Source organism: Anabrus simplex, chromosome 1 (assembly GCF_040414725.1).
Source record: "Anabrus simplex isolate iqAnaSimp1 chromosome 1, ASM4041472v1, whole genome shotgun sequence".
In the NCBI taxonomy this organism is placed as follows: domain Eukaryota; kingdom Metazoa; phylum Arthropoda; class Insecta; order Orthoptera; family Tettigoniidae; genus Anabrus; species Anabrus simplex.
In genome coordinates this window covers 492,570,917-492,595,309 of record NC_090265.1, presented here as the reverse complement: position 1 = coordinate 492,595,309, position 24,393 = coordinate 492,570,917, and the positions used below count along the sequence as shown (strand labels likewise).

Genomic DNA, 24,393 nt, shown 5'->3' with positions numbered 1-24,393 from the left:
AGATTCCCTATCTGTTGCTTTCCCAGCCTTTTCCTAAATGATTTCAAAGAAATTGGAAATTTATTGAACATCTTCCTTGGTAAGTTATTCCAATCCCCAACTCCCCTTCCTATAAATGAATATTTGCCCCAGTTTGTCCTCTTGAATTCCAACTTTATCTTCATATTGTGATCTTTCCTACTTTTATAAACGCCATTCAAACTTTTTCGTCTACTAATGTCATTCCACGCCATCTCTCCGCTGACAGCTCGGAACATACCACTTAGTCGAGCAGCTCTTCTTCTTTCTCTCAATTCTTCCCAACCCAAACATTGCAACATTTTTGTAACGCTACTCTTTTGTCGGAAATCACCCAGAACAAATCGAGCTGCTTTTCTTTTGATTTTTTCCAGTTCTTGAATCAGGTAATCCTGGTGAGGGTCCCATACACTGGAACCATACTCTAGTTGGGGTCTTACCAGAGACTTATATGCACTCTCCTTTACATCCTTACTACAACCCCTAAACACCCTCATAACCATGTGCAGAGATCTGTACCCTTTATTTACAATCCCATTTATGTGATTACCCCAATGAAGATCTTTCCTTATATTAACACCTAGATACTTAAAATGATCCCCAAAAGGAACTTTCACCCCATCAACGCAGTAATTAAAACTGAGAGGACCTTTCCTATTTGTGAAACTCACAACCTGACTTTTAACCCCGTTTATCAACATACCATTGCCTGCTGTCCATCTGAGCTCCCCTTTGCTTATCGCTCGGGAAGCGAAACACTCCAGTTCCCTCAGTTTTTTATTTTGACAATTTGGCGCGACACAGTATCCCATTTTCCTTCAAAATACAAGTAATAACTCACATCATTACATCGGGCACGCCCACATAACGATATTTAAGACCCAATATGGCCGCCACCGCAAAGGATTCTGGTAGCGTGACCAGACCTCCCTATACAGACCTTGGTACATATTATGAATAGTTCTGCGCTCTCTAGTGCAGCAACGGAAGTAGATAAGTCATTTGAATAGAGGTAGACAGAACTCTTTTGCATATCAAACCATTGCATTAACAACACAAATCATTTGAATTAAAGAAACATGCTAAGGGAGCATGGTTCAGTGGTTTGAGTTCCACTGTAGGGAAGTAATCATCATATTCATGTTATTGCAACCACTTGGTCAAAGGCTGAAGTAGAAATCATCGATCATCCAATTTGACTCAAAATTTTGGCGGCACAACCCATGTAGATTGACAAGTACCATCATCATGAATTAAAGTGTCTGGTTTCTATCTGGTTTCGAGCATAAATTACTATTGTTTTTGACTAGCAAAATACATGTGAGATAGGAAATACTTCACAGAGCAACATTGTGACCTGTTTTATAGAACACGATGCTGGTTTATGAAACCATTTGCTTGCATTTGAGTTAAGTAGAAATATTCTTAGAAGAGATAAGATTTTGAAAATAAAGTGGTCCAAATCTTTGTGTCATGATTGTAACCCTGCTTTAGATAAGATTTGTAAACAAATATATAAATGTATATTGTGTTTTGTACACTTGCTAAAATTTTAATGTATTAATTCACTAATTTTTTGATCTGATTTTCAGAAAAGGGCTACTGCATGCGTGGGGACCTATGCCCATATGACCATGGAAATGACCCTGTTGTTCTAGAGGATGTGGCGTTATCTCGTGTTTTGTCATTTGGCCCTAATGCTGCATCTACACATCCAATACCTCCACCTGGGGCTGCACCTGCTGCTGCGTTAACATCCTCCACTTCAGCTCCTGCTCCATCAGCAGTGGATACTACCGAAGTTGTTGCACCAGCTGAACACACAAATTTGGCAAGTGTACCACCAACATCTCTGGGCATAGATCCTCCTCAGCATCAGTTACATCACCATCTCCCACACCATCACTTGCGTGGACCTCAACCAGGAAATATGGGTGCGTATCTAACTGTATAATCTAATACATTTGGAATTATCTGCAAATATGTTTGGTTGTTTTCGCCTTTTGTTTAAATCATTGAATGGTTGATCGTGTTTGAGACTTAAATGTTAGTCATCATCTTAATGACTGAAGAAAAAAAAGTTCTGTCTCATCAAAGAATAAGGATGTGAGGCAAAGGGTGGGAGAGAGAGAAAGAGAAAATGAATGCTTCCCTAGACATCTTCTCTTGCACTTTCAGCATTTCAGCAATTAAGGGTTGTTTTAATTTCTGGTAGCATGTAGATATAAAGTTATAATAATCTGTCTAATTATTTTGTATTTAGTTTTAACTCCAGTTCTGCTGTTTCAGTTATTCTGTGATTAGAATATGCCCAAGTGCAGTTCAGAATTGTAGTGTACTTATTTTATTAGATAGTGTTTTGCTTTCTTTATTGTTGTGTAGTCCTTTTGATATTTCAGCACTTTACGTAACTGGAGTTTTCACTTCCATTAGAGAATAGTTGAATAAAATAATAATAATGATGATGATGATGATGATGATGATGATGATGATGATCCATCTAGGGATCATGGCAAGTTTCATTATACATTCTGGAATTTATTCAATTTTTGTTTAATCCAGTCATTTTTCATTAGATCGCTGTGTCAAGCGCAGCATTCGTCCGACCACTTTGCACCAGTTATCCATGTCTCATCTCAGAAAGACATAGTCATCGGAGTCTTATACTTTTCTGAAGTCTATAAATGTACACATGTATGTTCGGCCTCTTAACATATGATCTTATTATCATTTTAATCCTCAGTGGACATTTCCCAACATCCTGGTTTCCTGTTCTGGACGTTTGTCGGGATATATCCACCAGCTGTTTCCACGGCAAATGTATACGCGTGTGAAGCAATTATGCGTGCTGCTGCTATCCGTAGTTATTGTATAGAACCTTTAGGAATATCACAGCCTTCTAGATGCGTTAAAACTTTTGTTTACGAGTTTTACAGGTAAGTAAAGAACAAGCTTTTGTTTTCATTAGTCAGGTGTGAAAATGGCGGCACGCAGACAGGGTAGTGCTACTTCGCCTGATATAGCTCGTTTTTTGGATGAAATTGACAGCAGTGATGAAGAATTATCAGTTATGAAAAGTGAGTTTGATGTTTCTGTGAGTGATGATGACAATTCTAGTGAAATGGAAGTAGTTCAAAGCGAGAATGAAAGCGATATAAATAGTAGTGAACCAGACAATGGTTGGAGAGTATATTGCCCATCTCATCCAAACTTTGTAAAGAAACCACACACTTTGATTAGTGGTTTCTCACCTCCCGCAGGTAAGAAACCATTTACTCCCGTTGAATTTTTGTACACTACTTTTTACGGAAGAATTGGTACAACAAATTGTTGATGAGACTAACCGCTATGCAAGAGAAAAAATACAAATGAATACTCCATTGAGGTAGAGGAGCATCTGGGCTCATTGGACTGATGTGACAATCGCAGAAATGAGGGCTTTTCTCTGTGTAGTACTCAATATGGGCATGAATCCAAAACCAGATATAAAGGATTATTTTGCTGAAGATTGGGTAGACAAATGCTCATTTTTCAAAGATGTGTTTTCCAGAGACCGTTTTCTAACCATGTTTTGGATGTTTCATGTATGCCCTCCTAGTCCTGCTGCTGCTAGAACCAGGGGCGACAAAATACGTAATGTGGTGGACTATTTGGAAGGAAAATTTAGAGAGTATTATGTTCCAGGGTATAATATTTCTATAGATGAAAGTACGGCAGGCTTCAAAGGATGCATCATTTTCAAGTGTTACAATCCCCAGAAACCGACTAAGTGGGGACTGCGCATATTTGTAGCAGCAGATTCAAAGACAGCATTTGTATGCTCATTCATTCGATACTACGGTGCTCCCACAACAAATGCACTAACACATCCAAATCATCCGTTTACAAGAAGATTTGTTCTTCAGTTATGCCAACAGATGCTTCAGAATATCAGTAGTACTGCTGGCTTCCACATCTACACCAATAGATTCTATACCAGTTGTGATATGGCAGAGGAACTGCTGACATTAGGGTTTCACATAACGGGAACCCTGAATATAAACAGGAAAGGATTGCCAACTCAAATGAAATCAACTGCTTTGAAGAACATGAAGGAGCATGATGTTCTGACATTCAGGGAGGAGGATAAAATGGTTACTCTTTCATGGAAGGACAAAAGGACTGTGTCAACATTGAGTACATGGCAAAACATCAGCATGCAGCAATACACACCTAAAAGTAGGAAGGATGTTGTTCCTATTCTGAAGCCTGTAATGATCTGTGATTACACTGACCATATGGGAGGAGTGGACATACCTGACTACTATGCATCAACATATAATTTTGGGAGGAAATCTTACAAATGATGGTGTAAACTTTTCTTCTGGTTGCTGGATGTGTGTGTGGTGAACAGCTTCTTATTATTCAACATAGAGAGGAAATCACAGCAGCAGAAGCCACTGAGACAAAGGCAATACAGGAAAGAACTGTTACGAGAGTTGTTTGGTGATGTCTGTAACGAAAATGTCAACAAGAGAGGACTACCATCATCCAGTAACGAAGAAGAACGACTGAATGGGAAACCTCACTTCATATATTCAAACCCCAACGGAAATTCCAAAGATTGTGCAGTGTGCAGCAACAGGCAGAAAAAGGGTGGAAGAAGAGAAACAGTGTATTTTTGCAACACCTGCACCAAGAAACCTGGACTTCATCCTGGAATTTGCTTTCAGAAGTACCACACGGAGAAGAAATATAAGTAGGAGAGGGGCAAACTGTCTTTTAACTACATGTTTGTTACTTATAGTGTGTATCTAGATTGATAATGTTGAGCCAGACTTTGTATCTTCATTATACCTTCATTGTAAGTATACATCTTCTTTTGAAGAAAAAAAATGCAACTAGCGCAGGACTTTAAGATTGTGGATTTGCTCTGCTGCTGATTGGCTTTTCCGAAAACCTCCTTGATATTTTACAAGCAAGCACTCAACTGTAGAATCTTATATGCTACTGGGAGTAACAAGATACTGCGATAGTTATTTACATCTTTGATATTTCCTTTCTTAAGTAAAGGATTGATTAAAGCTACCTTCCAGTCCTCCAGTAGTTGTTCTTTATTCTACATGTCAATTATGGTCTTATGCTAGATGACTATTGCTTCTTCCGGGGCGCATTTCCATTGTTCTGCTATCATGGCGTCTTAACCAGAGGCCTTTTTCAGTCCTCCTGTGTGGCTTTTGAGCTCATTATGATCTGGGAGAGAGGAGGGCAGGTTTTGGCATGCTGATTTGTTGGTTCTTTCACGATTAGCTAGTTTTTCACAGTTTAGAAGTTTATCGAGGTATCTGGCAAGGACCTCACAGATTTCTTTGTTCATTGTTGTTAAAATTCCATCCTTCCTTTGTAAGAAGAGGGAGGGAGGCTTTGAACCCTAGAATCTTCTTTTTAAAACTCCTGTAATATTCTCGGGACTCACTTTGCTGTAAATCTTGTTCAATCTTTATCATTTATTTGTTTTCATAATTGTGTTTCTCACTCTGTATTATCTTTGCTGTTTGTGCCCATTGAGTTTTGTAGATGTTCCAGTCCTCCTGTCTCTTGGATGTATAGTAAATTTTCCAGGTATCTAGATGATCCTTCAAGGCTAGTTCACAACTTTCGTTCTACCTGGCATGTTTCTTCCTCTTTTTAACCTCTGCTACTTCTTTTGCAGCTTGTATCATCTGCCTTTTCGTACTGTTAAAGTCCAGTCCACTGGCCTAGCAAGTTCTTTGAATTCATTCTCTTTTTTCTGAGTTTCTTTGTGTCAAAGCAGGTTATGACAGGTTGGTTCTGTTTTCTGTTTAATGGAATGGGTTTGTCCTTAACTACTGAAACATAATGGTCTGAATCTATGTTCATTCCCTTTTTGACTATAACATACCAGGCGAGTTGGCCGTGCAGCTGTGAGCTTGCATCCGGGAGATAGTGGGTTTGAACCCCCCTGTTGGCAGCCCTGAAGATGGTTTTCCGTAGTTTCCCATTTTCACTCCAGGCAAATGCTGAGGCAACAGCCACTTCATTGCCTCTCCTAGGCCTTTCCTATCCCATCGTCACCATAAGACCCAATCTGCATTGGTGCGACTTAAAGTAAATGATGCCATGGTCTAGTTGGAATTCTCCCATTGCGATGTTTGGGGATTGACTTGTAGTTTGATTTCTGGGAAGGTGACGAAAGTGGGTGGACATCATCTGTAAGTTGTGCTTCTTACATAATTCAACAAGACATTCTCCATGCTTGTTAGTTCCCTTGTGAGCCGAGTATCACCTAATGTTGTGTTATTGTTGTTATTATTGATGTTATTTGCCTACATAGTTTCAGCTACATTTGTACAGTTTCAGTTACCCTGTTATTCCCATTATTTTACAATTAAGCTTGAATTAATACTGTAGTGTACTTTCTTTATTAGTATCATGCTTGCTTTATTGACCTGTAATCCTTGTGAAGTTTGCAGAATTTTTGTCCTTGAACTTTTTTTAATTCACAGAATACGTTGCACACACGCGCGCGCGCGCACACACACACACGCGCACACACATACACACACCCTGAGCCAGCGGCAGTTGTATAGGAGACCTTGTGAGCAGTGGCTGTGCATATGACAGGTGTAACATGGAACGTCGTCGTGAGCTGACACCGTTCGAATGGGGTATGGTGGTCGGTGCCCGACGGATGGGAAGCTTGATTTCGGAAGTGGTGCGGGAATTCGGCTTCACACGATCAACCGTGTCTACGGTGTATTGTGAATGGTTGAATGCGGGCGTCACCATCCACAACAGACGAACAACCGGCCATCCAGCCACCCTCGATGACCGTGACCGGCGACATCCAAGACGGATTGTCAATAGTGACAGACGGGCAACCATGCAACAAATCACAGCTCAATTCAACACAGGCCGTGCTAGACACGTCTCCCAGTAGACAGTCAGTAGGAACATGGATTCTATGGGGTATGGGAGCCGGCGCCGCACACGGGTGCAACTGTTAACCCAATGTCATCAGGCACAATGACACGCATTTGTCGCCAGTCACCAGGAATGGACACTGGAACAATGGCGTAATGTGATATGGTCGGACAAATCACAATTTTAACTGCACCATGCCGATGGGAGGCACCGTGTATGGCACAGACCACATGAAGCGATGGATCCCGCCTGCCTCGAAGGTGTGGTCCAGGGCGCTGGTGTCTCTGTTATGGTCTGGGGGTGCATTTTCCTGGTATGGAATGGGCCCCCTAGTTGTTCTGGAAGAGACTTTGAATGGTACGTGGTATGTTGAGCTGCTCGGAGACCATCTCCACCCATTGTTGGCCCTCCAGCGCCCAGATGGTTCTGCGGTGTTTCAAGATGATAACGTGCCGCCACATCACTCCCACGTCGCCTGGGAATGGTTCCAGGAACATGCAGCGGAGGTCCAACGATTGCCAAGGCCACCCAGGAGCCCCGATATGAACCCTATCGAGCATATCTGGGATGTCCTGGAGCGCAGGCTCCGTGCCATGGATCCTGCACCCACGAGCAGACCAGCATTGGCGGCCGCTCTGCAAACGATTTGGTGTCAGCTGCATCCAGAGGACTACCAGGGACTTGTCAACTCACTTCCACGGCGTCTCACTGCAGTTCGCAGGGCCAGAGGAGGCCCCACACGCTATTAGGTGACTATCCTATGACATTTGCTAAGTCAGTGTATATATATATGTAAATATACATATATAGGCAGAGAAGGAGACCTTCGGAATGGCGACAATGGTGGATGAGGCAACCCATCATCGCTGGGAAAATTAGAAGAAGAAACCACTACCTTGTGGCAAATACTAAGGCAGTAAACCCCAAAGAAAATCCTCAAATGCATTAGGCTTAGCAGGTCAGCAAATGACTCAATTTGTACTTGCTTTCAACTATAATACAAGCCTCGGATGGAAGTTTAAAAATGGAAATGGAATTGACAAGTCTCTGGCTACAGTTGCACAGTATGATGGTAATGCTGATATTTGTGCAAGTGTTAAATCAGAGAACAAAACCCGATATGGAACAATAAATATTTTAACAATGAATGGGAAGGAAAGTGAATTGATTGACCTGATGTATGTATGTATGTATGTTGGGTATTCAGCCTGAAGGCTGGTTTGATCCTCTACAGCTCCACCAACAGCTGTCATAGATAGCCGAGGTATCACTGAAGAGGCATACTAGGAAAATGAGGAGTGGTGTAGTTTCCCATTGCTTTCCTCACTGAGCCAGAAGTTGCTATTACATATCAGTCTGCCAAGCCTACTGAAATGCATGCACCAACCAACCCTATGAGCGATATTTTCACACCAATCATAATGGACTGGCTGCATAAAGAATGGTATTACTAAAATTGCTCATACCTCGGTCACTTTCATATTGTCAAAGCAGGATGAGACCGAGACATATTGACCCGATGGAGGGACAAAAACTTGCTTAAAGATAAAAATTTCATTGTTCCATATTGAAAAGTATTACAGTTAAAATTGAAATAATAAATAAAGAGGTTCAACCTATTCAATACAAAAGAATAAGAAATGCAGTGATTACATTCTTATTTAATAAGTAGAAGTGGTAACGGTTTCGAACCTAGTCCAGGTCGTCATCAGCCGATTAAAACATGAAAAACAATGCATAGGAAAAAAGAAAATAAAAGACCGAGTTCACTCCCGATCCGTAGAAGAGGCAATATAAAAATGACGGGGGTAGACACTGTAAAATTCAGAAGAAGTAAAATGTAAGTCACTTAAAAGAAACAGTGCGTAATTTTCTGAACAGCAGTATGGCACACGCAGTGTCTTATAATGTTTATGAAAAGCGGAGAACGGTTAAATGAGCTAGCTTGTATACACTGTCAGGCACAAAGTCATAACACAATCAAACACATATGAAGATCCATAATCGTGCTGAAGATGAGTAGATCAATTGAAGTAACTTGCCAGCTCCCGGTGATCAGCGCAATATATTCAACATCAGTCACTGTGGTTTCAAACGCCAACGTAAAATGAAGAATAGCTTAATGATCCCCATAATGAACAACCTGAACAGATTCAGTAACCTGAGTAAACTTGAAATTCAAGACTTCATGTCTATTTTAAAATTGGTTCTCAACAATAATTATTTTACCTTTGATAACACCATTTATCTACAAGATGGCTGGGCTATGGGCTCACCAGCTTCAGGCATTCTTGCTGAAATTTACCTTGACTTCTTAGAAAACACAATAATAATAATAATAATAATAATAATAATAATAATAATAATAATAATAATATAATAATAATTTCTCTAACATCCTCTTTTGGGCCAGATATGTCGATGACACATTAGTAATTCTTAATCCGTTTGTCCTCCAGGGTTGGTTTTTCCCTCGGACTCGGCGAGAGATTCCACCTCTACACTCAGGCCAGTGTCCTGGAACGCGAGACTTTGGGTCGGGGGATACAACTGGGAAGGAGGACCAGTACCTCGTCTGGGCAGCCTTACCTGCTATACTGAACAGGGACCTTGTGGGGATAGGAAGATCGGGAGGGATAGAAAAGGAAGAGGGAAGGAAGCGGCCGTGGCCTTAAGTTAGTTACCAACCTGGCATTTGCCTGGAGGAGAAGTGGGAAACCACGGAAAACCACTTTGAGGATGGCTGAGGTAGGAATCGAACCCTCCTCTACTTAGTTGACCTCCGAGACTGAGTGGACCCCGTTCCAGCCCTCGTACCACTTTTCAAATTTCGATCCAGAGTCGGGATTCGAACCCGGGTCTACGGGGTGGCACACACACTAACCACTACACCACGGAGGCGGACATTATTATTATTATTATTATTATTATTATTATTATTATTATTATTATTATTATTATTATTATTTTCTTAGTTGCAAACGATAAGCATGGCCAACAATAAAGTTTGTGAAGTTCGCATGAGTCACATAACCACAAATACTTTTCATACTTAAGTTGAAATACCCTTTGTATGGATTCTTGTTTTTCTCCTCCTGTTCAGACTGTAACTGAGTAAGAGGTGGGGTAGGCTTACCATTTTTAATTATTAGCAATTTATCTTCATATTTCAGTTGCGAGAATGGTTTATCCAACAACTTACATACGGTTCAGCCATTTCACAAAAGTAACATCACAAGGCCACAGTCACTTTAAACACTATAACTTCAGATAAACTAAAATTGTTCTGAAATCAACTGAAATATACCAATAATTTCCAACTATAAGCAACCCATAAGATGTCCTGCACATGCAAAAACAAACTCATGATACTGTAGCACATGGGTGAATCCCATCGATTCGGACACTTCGAGTCTTTGGGCCTTCTCTTTCCACAGCTGTCTCTCTCATTAGCGGTGGCGATTTGACGGACCGAAGCTTAGCACAGCTGAAGGTAAGTATCCCCTCGTTCCCCGCACCATTCCGACATTCGCCAGCAAGCCTCGCGCGGTGGGTCGAGGGGAGTGGGCTTAGGCCTGGGCTGCGATGTTAGTCTCCGATGCCTTGCTCTCAGAAATACGAGCGACTTTCTTTCTCAATGCTTTCAAGTTTTGTAAATGGAAGAATGTGTCAGATGCTTACATTATAATAAGATTTAGATTTCCATCGTTCTCATTTGAGGCTTGGGCTTCACTGATAGCCTTGGTAGCCCTCAGTATACGCCACCGGTTAATAATGTATGGGACATATTGAATTGTTTTGTATGTGGTAGTTTCGCGTATTTAAGCGCATAATTTTAATGAGTTGAATGTTTTTAAGGGGGTTGTGTCAGTGACATTTTCTGGCATTTTCTTTTCTCGTTATGGCCAAAAAATATTACAAACGTTATCTCCAAGTGTTCAGAGATACCTATAAATTTCCATTAATTTTACCGTCTGATAAAGGAAACTACCGTATTTTCTTGCGTAATTAACGCCCTTGCATAATTTACGCATCCCAATATTTTTGGGTCCAAAGTGGAGAAAAAGAAACGTTCACGTATTTGACGCACCCACAACTTCGAACATCCATCACTCATCTCCGGTTGCGTTTCGAAATAGAGATGTCAACTACTCAAATAGCAGGCTTCCTATTCCGAAAGCGGGCATTCCAACACAGGCACCGTGCTGTTATTAGCCGTCAGGAAATCCCACTGCACTCATTTTATGAGTCCACGAACCTGCTACATAGGCGTAGCAGGGGGAGAGGTGATACTCCCACGTTGCGCGTCCCAGGTGGCGGATAGGGGGGTCCTAACCGGCTTGGCAGCGGACTTGAGGGAAATAAAATATCTCTCGCAGACCAAACACACACCCCCTGTGGGTGGGGGAGGCTGACGAATAATACACCCACGGTATCCCCTGCCTGTCGTGAGAGGCGACTAAAAGGGGCGACCAAGGAATGATTGTATTAGAACCATGAAACTACTTTTGATTAGTACCATCACGCGCGGAACACCATCGGTCGCTTTTACTTGCGAGTATTACCACTCTGTTAGGTACTCCATAGTTTTGTGATTCGTAGCTCTCAAGTGGGGTTCAGTGTGGGTTTCCAGTACCCGTGAGTCATGCCCATGTGTGCAACACCGCGGGTCTGGGTGTTGCCTGTGAGTTGTACCCATGTGAGCGACACCACGGGTCTGGGCGTAGCCTGTGAGTTGTACCACTATACGAGCGACACCGTAGGTCTGCGTTGCCAGTGATTGTACCACTATACGAGCGACACCGTAGGTCTGCGTTGCCAGTGATTAGTACCCACTCTGTAGGAACACCACGGGAATACTGGCGCCCGTGATTAGTACACCTAGGTGGGAAACGCCATCGGTTTGCGTTGGCTATGAGTGGTGCCATTGTATGAGAAACACCATAGGTCTGCGTTACCTTTACAACGTACAATACTTGTGAGTAGTACCTTAATGTTTGGAACACCGTGAGTTTACGCTACCTTTGATTAGTGCCGCAGCTTGAGAAATATCATGGTTCTCCTTTACTACCGATAAGTGCCATTAGCATCATTGTGCTTTATAAGTGGTCCCTTGGTCACTAATACTATTATTTACAATATTTTTGAGTCTGATCCACTGTTTTTTTTTGTTTGTTTTTTGTTTTTGTTGTGTTCATGTCCATCCATTCATTCTTCATGACATGTTTTTATTTTTTCAATTTTTGGTCAGTGGATGCTTTTCAATCTTTTGTTGTTATTTCATTTCATACCATTAGGGGCTGATGACCTCGATGTTAGGCCCCTTTAAACAACAAGCATCATCATCATCATCATCATCATTTTACGAGTGTTTCGGGTACGGGACATTCTGTGATCTCAAAATTGTTTGTCAGTCCGCAGTATTGGAGTAATACTGCATCATACAAACTCGCGGTGATCAGTTACGCCGAAACATACGAGAATAGAACAGCGGGCAGCAAGTATTCAGTGTCCAAATGAAACATGCGCTACCGCGGTAACAGAAGTGCACTTCAAGCGGCCAACAAGTCTCGCAAAGCATTTCGCGGACCAAAAAGTGGCAAGTTTCCGCATGTAGAGGATTATCTGCTTAAATATATGATTTTGTTATGCATTGTTGGATAAGACGTTTCTCACGAAATGCTGTATTTTAAAGAATGAGAAATAGCCAATAGCCGCGGCACATGTAATCAGTGTCTCGGATTCGAAGGTTAGCCGAGCCTTGATTAATTTTATGAAGAGAAATGGACGTTCTCCTCGACGAAGAACAACATTATGGCAAAAAAAAAAAAAAAAGATGAATAATTGCAAATATTCCTTCACTTTACGCTTCTCAATCACAAAGCGATGAAAATGGTGAAACATACGGGATTAGAGCAGCGGGCAGAAAGTATTCAGTGTCCAAATGAAACGTGCGCTACCGCGGTAACAGTGCACTTCACTGGGCTAGTTAGCCGTGCGGTTAGGAGCGCGCAGCTGTGAGCTCGCATCCGGGAGATAGTGAGTTCGAACCCCACTGTCGGCAGCCCTGAAGATGGTTTTCCGTGGTTTCCCGTTTCACACCAGGCAAATGCTGGGGCTGTACCTTAATGAAGGCCATGGCCACTTCCCATTAGTAGGCCTTTCCTCTCCCATCGTATTAGACCTATCTGTGTTGGTGCGACATGAAGCAACTAGCAAAAAAAAAAGTGCACTTCACTTTACGCTTCTCAGTCACAAAAGGGATGAAAATGGTTATCTCCTGCAGGTCAGACGCCAATCAGTTTCCATATGCCACAAAGTCGAACAATCGATAAAGGAACATACATTGTTATCGTACGCCCTACTGGAAGCAAAAAAACAATGATGTGCCGGTACAGCAATGCTTGCTGTAACAATTGATGGCAGAAAGCTTGCACCTTACATTGTTCCAAACCAAAGAACAATGCCTAAAGCAAAATTTCCGCGAGTGATCCACGTTCGTATTCAAGAAAAAGGGTGGATGGACACATCACTCGTACAAGATTGGATACGAACGGTTTGGAGTAATGTAGCAGGGTCCCTCCTTCGATGCCCGGTCCTTCTCGTGTTGGACAGTTTTCTTTTTTGCCGGTATGCCATTCAGGTCCTATTGTCAGCTCGTAATGAGAAGAATATTTTCTAGCGTCGGTATTTCAAACCCACGTGTCTAACTTACCTGATGTGTTCTATTTGAATTTTCAGAAAAAAATCTCACGCCAGAATTTTACGCCAAATGACGATAACCACAAATGAGTTGAGCCAATTGTGTTTATATTATATTTGATGTATCTTTTAAATGTAAATGAACTGTAAATAATTTGTAAAGATCTGAATTCCTTGAATAATTTACGCATCCGAAGTTTTCGCCTGTATTTTTCGTCAAAAAAGTGCGTTCATTACGCGAGAAAATACGGTATTGTGCATTTTGTTGTGTGTGTTGGTGTGACATAAATAATATTATTCGCATGATTGCAAGTGTCATAAAAGCATCAAAAAGTCTTCAGTTTGTGTATCATAAAAATGGTGCATGTAACATGTCTTGCTCATGACATACATAGAGTGGCTGAAGATGTTCAAGGGAACTACCCTGTAACCATTTTTATGTTTTCTTACTTTAAGATTTTAAATTTAAATGTCAATTTGCATTGTAACTGTAGATATGTATGCCTTTTATCGTGACCTTTTTTCATGTAGACTTTGGTGAAAACCAAGAATTAAAAGTCTTCCTATTTTTGGTTTCTAAAAGTTGGCAGGTATGTTTGTGTTTTATATTCTTCTTCCGTGGTTCGAGTTGTTCTCTCTTGGACCAATCTTTAACTACGTAGTGTTTCTGAGTAACTTGACTCTACCACTGGCAAGAGCAGAGTTTTATGAATCCACTTTGTAATCCTGGGAGAAGTCCATCCTCTTTTAAATGATCACAAATACACCAAGTATGTTCCTTGTATTTAATGACTTCTGGAATCAGTGACGTACCTTCATACTGGGATACAGAAACAGATGCCAGTTCATTACCATTTAGAAGCAGCACATCATTCAAACGTTCTAGTTTCACCTTCTAGAAAATCCCCGTGGACAGTGGAAGCAAAGCACAATGTAAGAGGAGGCCATCACATGTCCTCAGGCCAGCTAGCCTGACACTATTACTAGTACTTATTAGTAACTACACATCAGTTATGTAAGCATTAAGTGCTTTGGTATGTAAATTAAGTTTTCATAGACTCGTCATTAATAAATTGATATATACAGGTGTCAACAAAATATCAGACAATGGTGAAAAGCCCTATAAGTGTGTGTAAGAGGGATTATCCCTTCTTTGTTAATGTTTAAACTTTGATGCACCAGATGGAAATCAGAAAATAAATTAAAGGTTAATGTTTTTTTCCTTCTCTTTTTTGCAATATAGAGTACAATCCTGATGCGCCTAGCATGGAGCCTAGAGCAGTGTGGAGTAGACCCCCTTTCCGAGGAGGACCACAAGGTAACAATTCTACCAATTATTTTATAATTTTTTCCTATGTCCTGATATTAATTTCCTTTGTGTAAATACAATGAACAATATAAACAGAAAATTTGTTATTATTAAGGAAGTTACAGAAAAGATTATAGTAGTCCTGATAGAAATTGAATTCTGTTCTGGTTATTATGGTTTTTATGTTATCTCCCTCTTAAATTTTTTATTTGCTTTAATTGTATTTTATTGTTAAAACTAGCTGAAGTACCTGTCACTGATGGGTTATTGAGCAACAGATAGCCATTGGGTTATAAGTAATAGACACCATTCTGTTGATATTTTTTACAATCGGCTTTACATCGCACCAAAGCAGATAGGTCTTATGGCGACGATGGGATAGGAAAGGACTAGGAGTTGGAAGGAAGTGGCCATGGCCTTAATTAAGGCACAGCACCAGCATTTGCTTAGTGTTAACATGGAAAACCATATTCAGGCCTGCTGACAGTGGGGTTCAAACCCACTATCTCCCAAATGCAAGCTCACAGCTGCACGCCCCTAATTGCACAGCCAAATTGCTCGGTACTCTGTTGATATGAAGCCCTTGCCATATGCCCCAATGGTATATTTCTGGTTATGCAATAATGTAGGAAGGTAATCGTCCAATGTTTTTCTAAAAACCCCATAAGTATGCTTGTTTGTTGGTACTACTGTTAACAGTTTTGGTACCACTGTCAACAGGTAATTTATTACTATGAAGACTGAACAATGTTCCTGTGTCTATGATGCTCACTCTTGATGAACTATACTAAAAAATCTGAATTCATGATCATGTCCATTATTCTCTCTAATTTCCTCTTTCTGGAAATTTTCTACTTTTATTTTTCTACAGACAGATCTGACTTTATCATAGGCCTAGAGATACTAGTTCACTAGAGATCAAATAGTGGTCTGTATTGTACCAGTAAAAGAGCCCGACTCTCAGATTAAATTTTAAAGTAGCATGACTATAGTTCCCAGGGCGAAAAACTGGATTAATTGTAGCTAGGGCTCGGTACAGGAGGTAGGGTCCTGTCTACAGAAAAACTTTGACTCTGATTGCACAAGAGTTTACTCAAATAAGTCATGAATTTGCACATCACCTCTAAGTAGAAATGGATTGTCTTCCTCGTATTCCAATAGTATGGCTCGGGTTCTCCAGCTCACCAAGCCAAGCTGGTTGAAGCACGTTCCAGAAGACTCCAGGGATTCCAGGGACTCCAGGTACTCCAGACAGAGGCAGTTGGACTGTCTGGATTGACGGCAAGTAGAGATGTCTCAAACTCTGAGGCCCGGGTTGAACCCCGGTGATCCAGGTGATGTTGTAGATAGTCATGTACAACCTCAGCCCAATGAGACTGAGAGGATTGATGTTCCCAAGGTCACTAGTAGCACTGAGTCCATGAAAACCTTGGATGATCAACTGATAAGCAGAGTTCTTGATAATTGTACATCAAGACTTCCAACACTCCTAAAACGATATGAGTGGTATTAATAATTTAGAGTTCATCACTAGGAAAATCCTCGTCCCTGAATAACTTTTGGCAACGAAAAATACAAGTCCCTTCTTCTGAAATTATAGTTAAACTCAAAGTTCATTACTGGCGAAGGTGCAAGTCTTTGCCTAAACTCGAATGAAAACACACGTCCATCACTTGGAAGTTTGAATATATTTAAAGTTAATCACTGGTGAAATTCATAATGTCTTTGAGTGACCACTGACGAAAACACAAGTCCTTCCACATAAATAAATTCACTGACGAAATGTATAAGTCTTTTAAACCAACACTGGCAAATGTACAAGTCTTTGAGTAAATGTAGGTGAAATCCTAACTTCGTTTAAAGCCGATGGAAAGTTAAAGTTCATCACTAGCAATGTTAATCAATCACTGTCTATTAGAAGCATGAGTTCTTCAACAGTCGCAAATATTCCACGTAAATAATACAAGTCCATTTCACGAACACTTAGAAAAATTCCAATCTCGAATACTCGTAAATAATACAAGTCCATTCAATGATCACGTAGAAAAGTTCTGGTCTCAAACACATGAAAATAATACAAGTCCATTCAGTGAACACTTAGAAAAATTCCAGCTTCGAAGACGCGTAAATAATACAAGTCCATTTAGTGAACACTTAGAAAAGTTTCCGTCTCGAAGGCACGTAAATAATACAAGTCCATTCAATGAGCACTTAGAAGAATTCTGGTCTCGAACCCATGTAAATAATACAAGTCCATTTCTCGAACACTTAGAAAAATTCCAGCTTCGAAGACACGTAAATAATACAAGTCCAAACACTTAGAAAAGTTTCAGTCTCGAAGGCACGTAAATAATACAAGTCCATTTAATTAACACTTGTAAATATTCTAAGTTCACTTACGAAGACTTAGAAAATTTTCTACAACACTCGTAGTCTTATGAGTCCACTTTATAGTACTTGGAAGAATCGTCTTCCCACACTTGTATAATGACAGAGTTCCACGATGATAGTAGCAGCAAGAGTGTCCCCGCTGACTACTCAATCCGGGATGTCTACGTCATAATACGGTTTGATTGAATATCTCCCGAATCCCTCGATGGATTTGCTTGAAACTCGAGCATTGGGACGTTTAAGTGATCCCAAACAAGATGACATATCGCTCGATTCGCTAGCATCATTATTATAGAAATTTCAAAACTTTCTCCATCGAACTCTCTAGAACAAGTGACGTGGAATCCAGAAAATACCAGTCAAGGCTGGTAACACGTGTTGAGACGAGCGGGCGGTCTAGGTAGCCCCTGTGGTTACGTCACAGCTCACAGTCGTCATACACTCGCTAGCTGGTCCTCGCTGCTGGGAAACAAACCAGGCGCGCTCGGAACATTACGCGTGGTAAATAAACGTAACTTATGCTCAAAAAATACTTATGTACAGGTCGTAACCAGTACAGTATAATAATAAAAAGAAAACACTGTAAAACCTGCACATTTCTAACCGATTTCCTGAATTCAGGATCGGTTAAGGTATAATCTATTATGGATCTGCTCTCCTACCTTCCAAGATGTAGTGGTGAATAGCCTTATGCTATTCTTAACTGTATTCTTAACTGCTAATCCCATACTAGTACAGAAGTCCAGTAAATGCTTCCCATTCCTGTTAGCTTCCATATCTTCCCCTCATTCATCCATCACTTTCCCCTATCCTCATTTCTATTTCCAACTCTTAGATAGAAATTGCTCTTTAGTTGTATCTTATTCTTGCTGTAGACCCTGACCATGATGTCACTCAATGCGTCATAAAACTTGTCAACTTCTTCCTCATCTGCACCCACACATGGTGAATAGGACTGAAACAATTCTCATCCTAATTCCTCCAGCTACCAAATCTACCTACATAATTTGGTCACTTAACACTAGAACGGCCAGAGCGGTCATTTTGACCGCTAGCGAATTTCAAGGTATTTCCATGCTCGTAATTTTTTATGCACGAGGTTGTTCTTTTGTGACTTTTAATCTTTTAGGGTTATGTACATTCACGCCAAAAATTACATCCGTAGATAATAAGGGAACACCGATATTGTCCCTTATACCTAGGAAGGCCATAAGCGGTCATTTTGACCGCTTCACTTCCTTGATACGGTTAGCTCTATTCTGCTCACTGCTTGCTTCCTGTGATATATTTACAAGTGGCGCTATAGGGGCGTATGATGTAACTAAATAGTATGGCTCTAGCAGTGGACGTGTTAGTGCGTGTCCCGTGTGTCGTATAGTGCGTAATAATGGCTCGGCGGCAAAAACTTACTCCTGTTCAATTATTAGCAGAACTTGAAAAGCTAGGAGAAGACAAATCAGGTGACGAAGATACATTATCAGATATAGACGCAATGAGTGACAATGAGGATTTTATACTTCAACAGTGTGATAATATGTCGGATAGTGATGGTGATTCGCCTGATGAAAATATGCATACAGTGGACTTCGCACCTACGATAGACGCAGTTACTCCTTCAACCAGCCGTGATCAATCTTGCAGCAGAGGACGATCTCTTAGCAGCAGGCAACCTATTCGAAGAGGAAGGGGACGAGGTGGGAGAGGTCATGAACTGGTAAAGTCTTCTTCATTTGCACCAGGGGATCAGTTATGTGGTAATGATGGAACAACTATTTGGACTGTTGTCGACAGTAGTGGGAACCCCCCTGGAAGGATGGCTGCTCAGAATGTACTGAAAGAGGCAGCAGGGCCTACTTCTCACGCTAAGCGTAACATAGAGACTAACAGCAAGGTTAGTGCCTGGAGTTTATTCATTGACGCATCCATGTTGAAGCATATAAAGATGTGTACAGAGACCGAAGCTCGTAGACAGACAACGGATAATAATTGGTCTATTTCTTTGGAAGAATTAGACGCTTTTATTGCTTTGTTATACGCCCGTGGAGCTTATAAACTTACTAGTCTAGCTGTAGATCATATGTGGTCTTCTTTATGGGGTCCCCCTGTTTTCACTAACACTATGGCAAGAAACAGGTTCAAAGAAATTCTAAGGTATTTTCCGCTTTGATCTCCGTAAAACTAGATCCACTCGTTTGCAGACAGATAAATTTGCTTGGCTTCGGCTATTTGGAATAGATTTATTGAGAATTGTTATGCGTGCTATAAACCAGGAGCGAATGTCACAGCTGATGAACAACTCTTCCCCAGCAAAGCTCGGTGCAGGTTCACGCAGTATATGGCCAACAAGCCAGATAAATTTGGCATAAAATTCTGGCTACTGGTAGACGTTAATTCTAAGTATGTGTGCAATGGGTTTCCTTATCTTGGGAAAGACGAAATGCGACCCGCCAATGAGTCACTGCCTGAAAATGTTGTCATGAAACTTATGGACCCATACCTCATGAAAGGACATAACGTGACCACTGATAACTTCTTTACATCGGTAAAGTTGGCTGAGAGACTGAAAGAGAAGAAAACTAGTATTGTTGGAACAATCAATCGAGTGAGGAAGGAAATCCCGGTGTCAATCAAAGCACTACGTATGAATCTGTACGAGACTGTCGTACTTCAGAAGGAAGATCACACTACTCTCACAGTATATCAAGGAAAAGTGAACAAGAATGTGCTTCTGCTAAGCACTCTACACACAAGCGTTCAAGTCAGCGAAGATAACAAGAAGCTCCCTAGTACTACTGAATTTTATAACGAAACTAAGTATGGTGTGGATGTAGCTGATCAAATGGCGCGTAAATACTCCACTAGAGCTGGATGCCGAAGGTGGTCTGTACATGTATTTTACAACGTACTTGATCTAGCAGCAATAAATTCATGGATAGTCTACAAGGAAGTTACGGGACAGAGAATCTCTCGACATGATTATATTCTTGAAGTAATACAAGAACTAAGATCTGATTTTGTGAAGACAAGATCCCGGTTGATTGAACTCCATACACTTCAGCCTGAGCCTCAGATTCAGGTTCAATGTGCCAGTCGAAAGCGACAATGTCAAGTGAACTCCAATTGTAAACAGAACAAAACCTCTCACACATGTTCTTCGTGCAACAAAGTAGTCTGTGGAAAATGTTTGTGTAAGGTAATAACTTGCATGAATTGCTTGTCAAGTGCCTAAATAGGCTTGTAAACAAATAGAGACCGTTATTTTTATCATAATTTTTCACAAAGGCATTCAATAGCAAGTCCGCCAAAATATTTCATTGTTACCTATCAGAAGTGAGATATATATATATATATTCGTTTACGGCCATTAGAGACCACGTTAGATAACAATTACATGTTTCTGGAAGCCTTCCTCACAGCCCAGAACTTCAGCATCCTCTCTCTGGCAGCCTGTCTTCTTTCGTCCGTCCACCCACGGTTAAGTTTTGGTTCGTCATGGAATCCCTGAAATCTGTCGATCACTGACCTAAACTTTGTTCGGTTTGAGATGTCTTCCGAATTTAGTCCTACCTGTCTGAGATCCTTTCTCACCTCCCTGAACCATTTGTCCGACACTTTAGGTCTGCTGTCTAGTATTGTGAAAATCCTTTTCGTTAGTCTCTTCTCATCCATTCTAAATAAATGCCCATAGAATTTAAGTCTCCGTTTTCTCATGCACTCAGTTAGCCTTTCATTGTCTCGGTAAAGTTCTTCCCTTCCTCGCAGCCTATACTGTCCATCCACAATCTTTGGACCCATTATTTTGCGAAGGATCTTTCTTTCAAATTTCTCAGCTTCTCTCAGTCCCGCTTTTCCTGTCATTTGGAGGCACTCACTAGCATACAGACATTCCGTTTTAATCACTGTATTGTAGTGCCTTAGTTTAGCTCGTCTGGAGATGGTTTTCTTCTTGTATATAGGATATGTCCTACGAAAAGCCGCAGCCATTTTCTCCCGTCTGGTGTTGTTTGCTTCTCTTTCATTTGTTTTCAATTGCACTATTTCACCCAAATACTTAAAGCTATCAACTCTTTCTATTTTACCGTGTTCTGTCTTCAGGTACCGAGGGGCTGTTTTGATGTTTGTTATATATTTAGTTTTTTCGAAAGAAATCTGTAGTCCTGCTTTTTCTGCTTGTAGTTTTAGTACATTCAGCTGTTCTATTGCTGTGTCAGTATTCCTAGATAGCAGCGCAACGTCATCAGCAAAGGCAAGGCAATTAATCATGACACCACTTTTTGACCCTCCAATGTATACTTGGTTAAGTAATCCTTTTCTGTCCAGTTCTTTTTTCCACTCCCGGATAATCTTCTCCAACACACAGTTGAAAAGAATTGGTGACAATCCATCACCCTGCCTGACTCCTGTTTTAATTTCGAACTGTTTGGAGTTCTCTCCCATGAACTTAACTTTCGAATGTGTCCCAGTTAAAGTCTGCTTAATAATTGCTGTTGTTTTGGCGTCAATTCCAAATTCCACTAGTATATTGAATAGCACTTCCCTGTCGACTGAATCATACGCCTTTTTAAAGTCTACAAAAACGACTACCAGATCCTTTGAGAGATGATTCTCTAGTACACGTTTCAGACTCCAGATTTGATCAACGCACGATCTTCCCTTCCTAAATCCCGCTTGATACTCGCCTAGTTGATGATCCACTTGTTCCACAAGTCTCCTCTGTAGTGCTTTAGAGAGTGTCTTATAAGTTACAGATGTGATGGAAATGCCGCGGTAGTTGTTAGGATCTGCTCTATCTCCTTTTTTGTGTAGAGGATGAATGATAGCATTTTTCCAATCTTCAGGGATTACCTCCATTTCCCATATTTTTTCCATTTCTCGCCTTAAAATTGTTATTGCGATTTCTCCACCACTTTTCAGCATCTCTGCTGTGACAGAGTCTTCCCCTGCAGCTTTGTTGTTCTTTAAGTCTGTAATTATTTCACGGAGTTCTTTTTCGTCAGGGGGTATTGAGTTTTCATTCCGTTGCTTTGGATCCTCTTTTGGCCATTTATTTTTAGGTTTTTCACAGTTCAACAATTTCTCAAAATATTTAGCTAATATCTCACAATTTTCATTCTTATTCACTGCCAATTTTCCATCTTCCCTTCGAAATCCCATGGTAGATGGTTGATATCCATGTATGTGCTCTTTAAAGGTCCTATAAAAGATTCTAGTATTGTTCTTCTTAAATTCTGTGTCAATACTTCGAATTTCTTCAGATATTTGATTCCTTTTGGCTTGCCGGAGGATCTTTGCTGTCTGTTTGCGTACCTCCTTGTATGTCTCAAATTTATCTTCTGTTTTATCTGCGTACCATGCTTTATAGGCTGCAGCTCTCCTATCAATTGCTACATCACAGTCTGTAGTCCACCATCGGTGTCTGCGAGTTCGTCGCAATGGTGCAACATCCTTAGCTATATTAGCCATATTCTCTCGAATATCCTCACAAGTCTCCATTTTCTTCTCCCGCATACGTCTTTGAAAGTCGTTTCTGTTTTCTTGAAGTTTTTCATGGTTTACTTTTATTGACGCATTCGGAGAGAGTCTCTTCTTGTTTAGCGGTAACGGCTTGAATTTTATGCGGGTCAAGAAGTGATCAGAGTCAAGATTGGCTCCTTTCCGTACTACCACATTCATAATTTCTTTAGTGTTTCTCCTTGAAATTGCAACATGGTCCAGTTGATATTCACCTAGGTCTTTCCGTGGAGCGCACCACGTTTTCTTTTTCCTTGGCAGTCTTTTGAAGTACGTGGACATTAATTTAAGATCGAATGTCTCACATAAGTCAATAAGTCTCTTCCCATTCGTATTTGTTCTGGTGTGAGCTGGATAACCACCCACTATTTTTCGGAACTGACGTTCTTTCCCAACCTGCGCGTTGAAGTCACCCATCAGAATTTTGACATGATTGCTTGGCGTCTTTAGCAATTCATTCTCCAATTGATCCCAGAATATTTTCACCTTATCAGGATTGTTTCTGTTGTCTTCATTTATGGGGGCGTGTGCATTGAATAGTGTGTATCTCTTGTTTGCACATTTCAGTGTTAGAGTGGAGAGTCTATCAGAAGGAGAAGAGAAGTCCGTTACGGAGTCAATAACCCTTTTGTTTACACAAAATGCTGTGCCAAGTTGCTGCAGATTTCTTCCAATTTTTCGTCCAGGTTTACCCTTAAAGATTCTATAATTTTCTGAATCAAACGTATTAATATCAGTAAAACGCGTCTCTTGCACTGCTAGTATTAGAATATTCTGATTTTCCATTTCATCCAAAGTCCGTTTTAATTTCCCCGTCCTAAGTAGAGTCTGTATGTTGATAGTTCCAAAATAGTGATGTTTCTTTGTCCTTAGATTTTGTTTTAGGTTAGTCGTGTTTGTCGTTAGTACGTCATCAGTCTGGCTACCAGATGGCTCCGACTCCATCTTGCATGTTGGTACAAGCTCCCCAGAATCCGAAGGCTTGTTTGCGCCGCCTGGTGCGACGGTGGATTTCCATTGCTGGGTACCACCTGGGGTAGTTTTCCTTGAAAGTGTTTCCATCATGCATAATGTTACCTCATGGTAATGCTTGGTGGGACAGATTACTCTGTCCGTGGTTAGAACTACGGTTGTTAGCCGTAGAGCCAGTTCTTCCGCCCTCTCAGCCGTTGGGAAATATCCTCATCCGCCATCGAGACCGTTGACTGCAGACCTTTTTGCCTCAGTTGATCCGCGGGTGTTTATTTGGCTAAGCCTTATTCACACCTGTCCTGCATATCTACAGGAACATTCCCTATCAGCCATATGGGACGCGCCGTGTCGGGGTTGAGGCCCCCCGCCCCAGTGTCTTCCGTGAAGTTATGCCAAACACTTACTCAGTTCAGTGCGTGACCCCCACGGAAGCTAACCGGGCACGGCAGAAGTGAGATAATATGAACAATTATTAATATTTAACAATGGATTGACCTGTATACAATACATCCTAATGGTTAACTATGTTGTTTTAAAATAAATAATTGAACATTCGCATGTTTCTC

The 24,393-nt window shown here is 40.9% G+C and overlaps 1 protein-coding gene across 2 annotated transcripts in view; it reads left to right on the top strand.

The window, feature by feature from the left end:
- swm (Zinc finger protein swm) overlaps positions 1-24,393 on the top strand; it is a 503,429-nt gene that overhangs the window by 251,673 nt on the left and 227,363 nt on the right. For both annotated transcript variants that reach the window (XM_067135328.2, XM_067135327.2), the window contains 2 exons: positions 1,611-1,952; positions 14,888-14,962. In XM_067135328.2, coding sequence (XP_066991429.2) covers positions 1,611-1,952; positions 14,888-14,962 — 417 coding nt within the window. The remainder of the gene's footprint in view (positions 1-1,610; positions 1,953-14,887; positions 14,963-24,393) is intronic.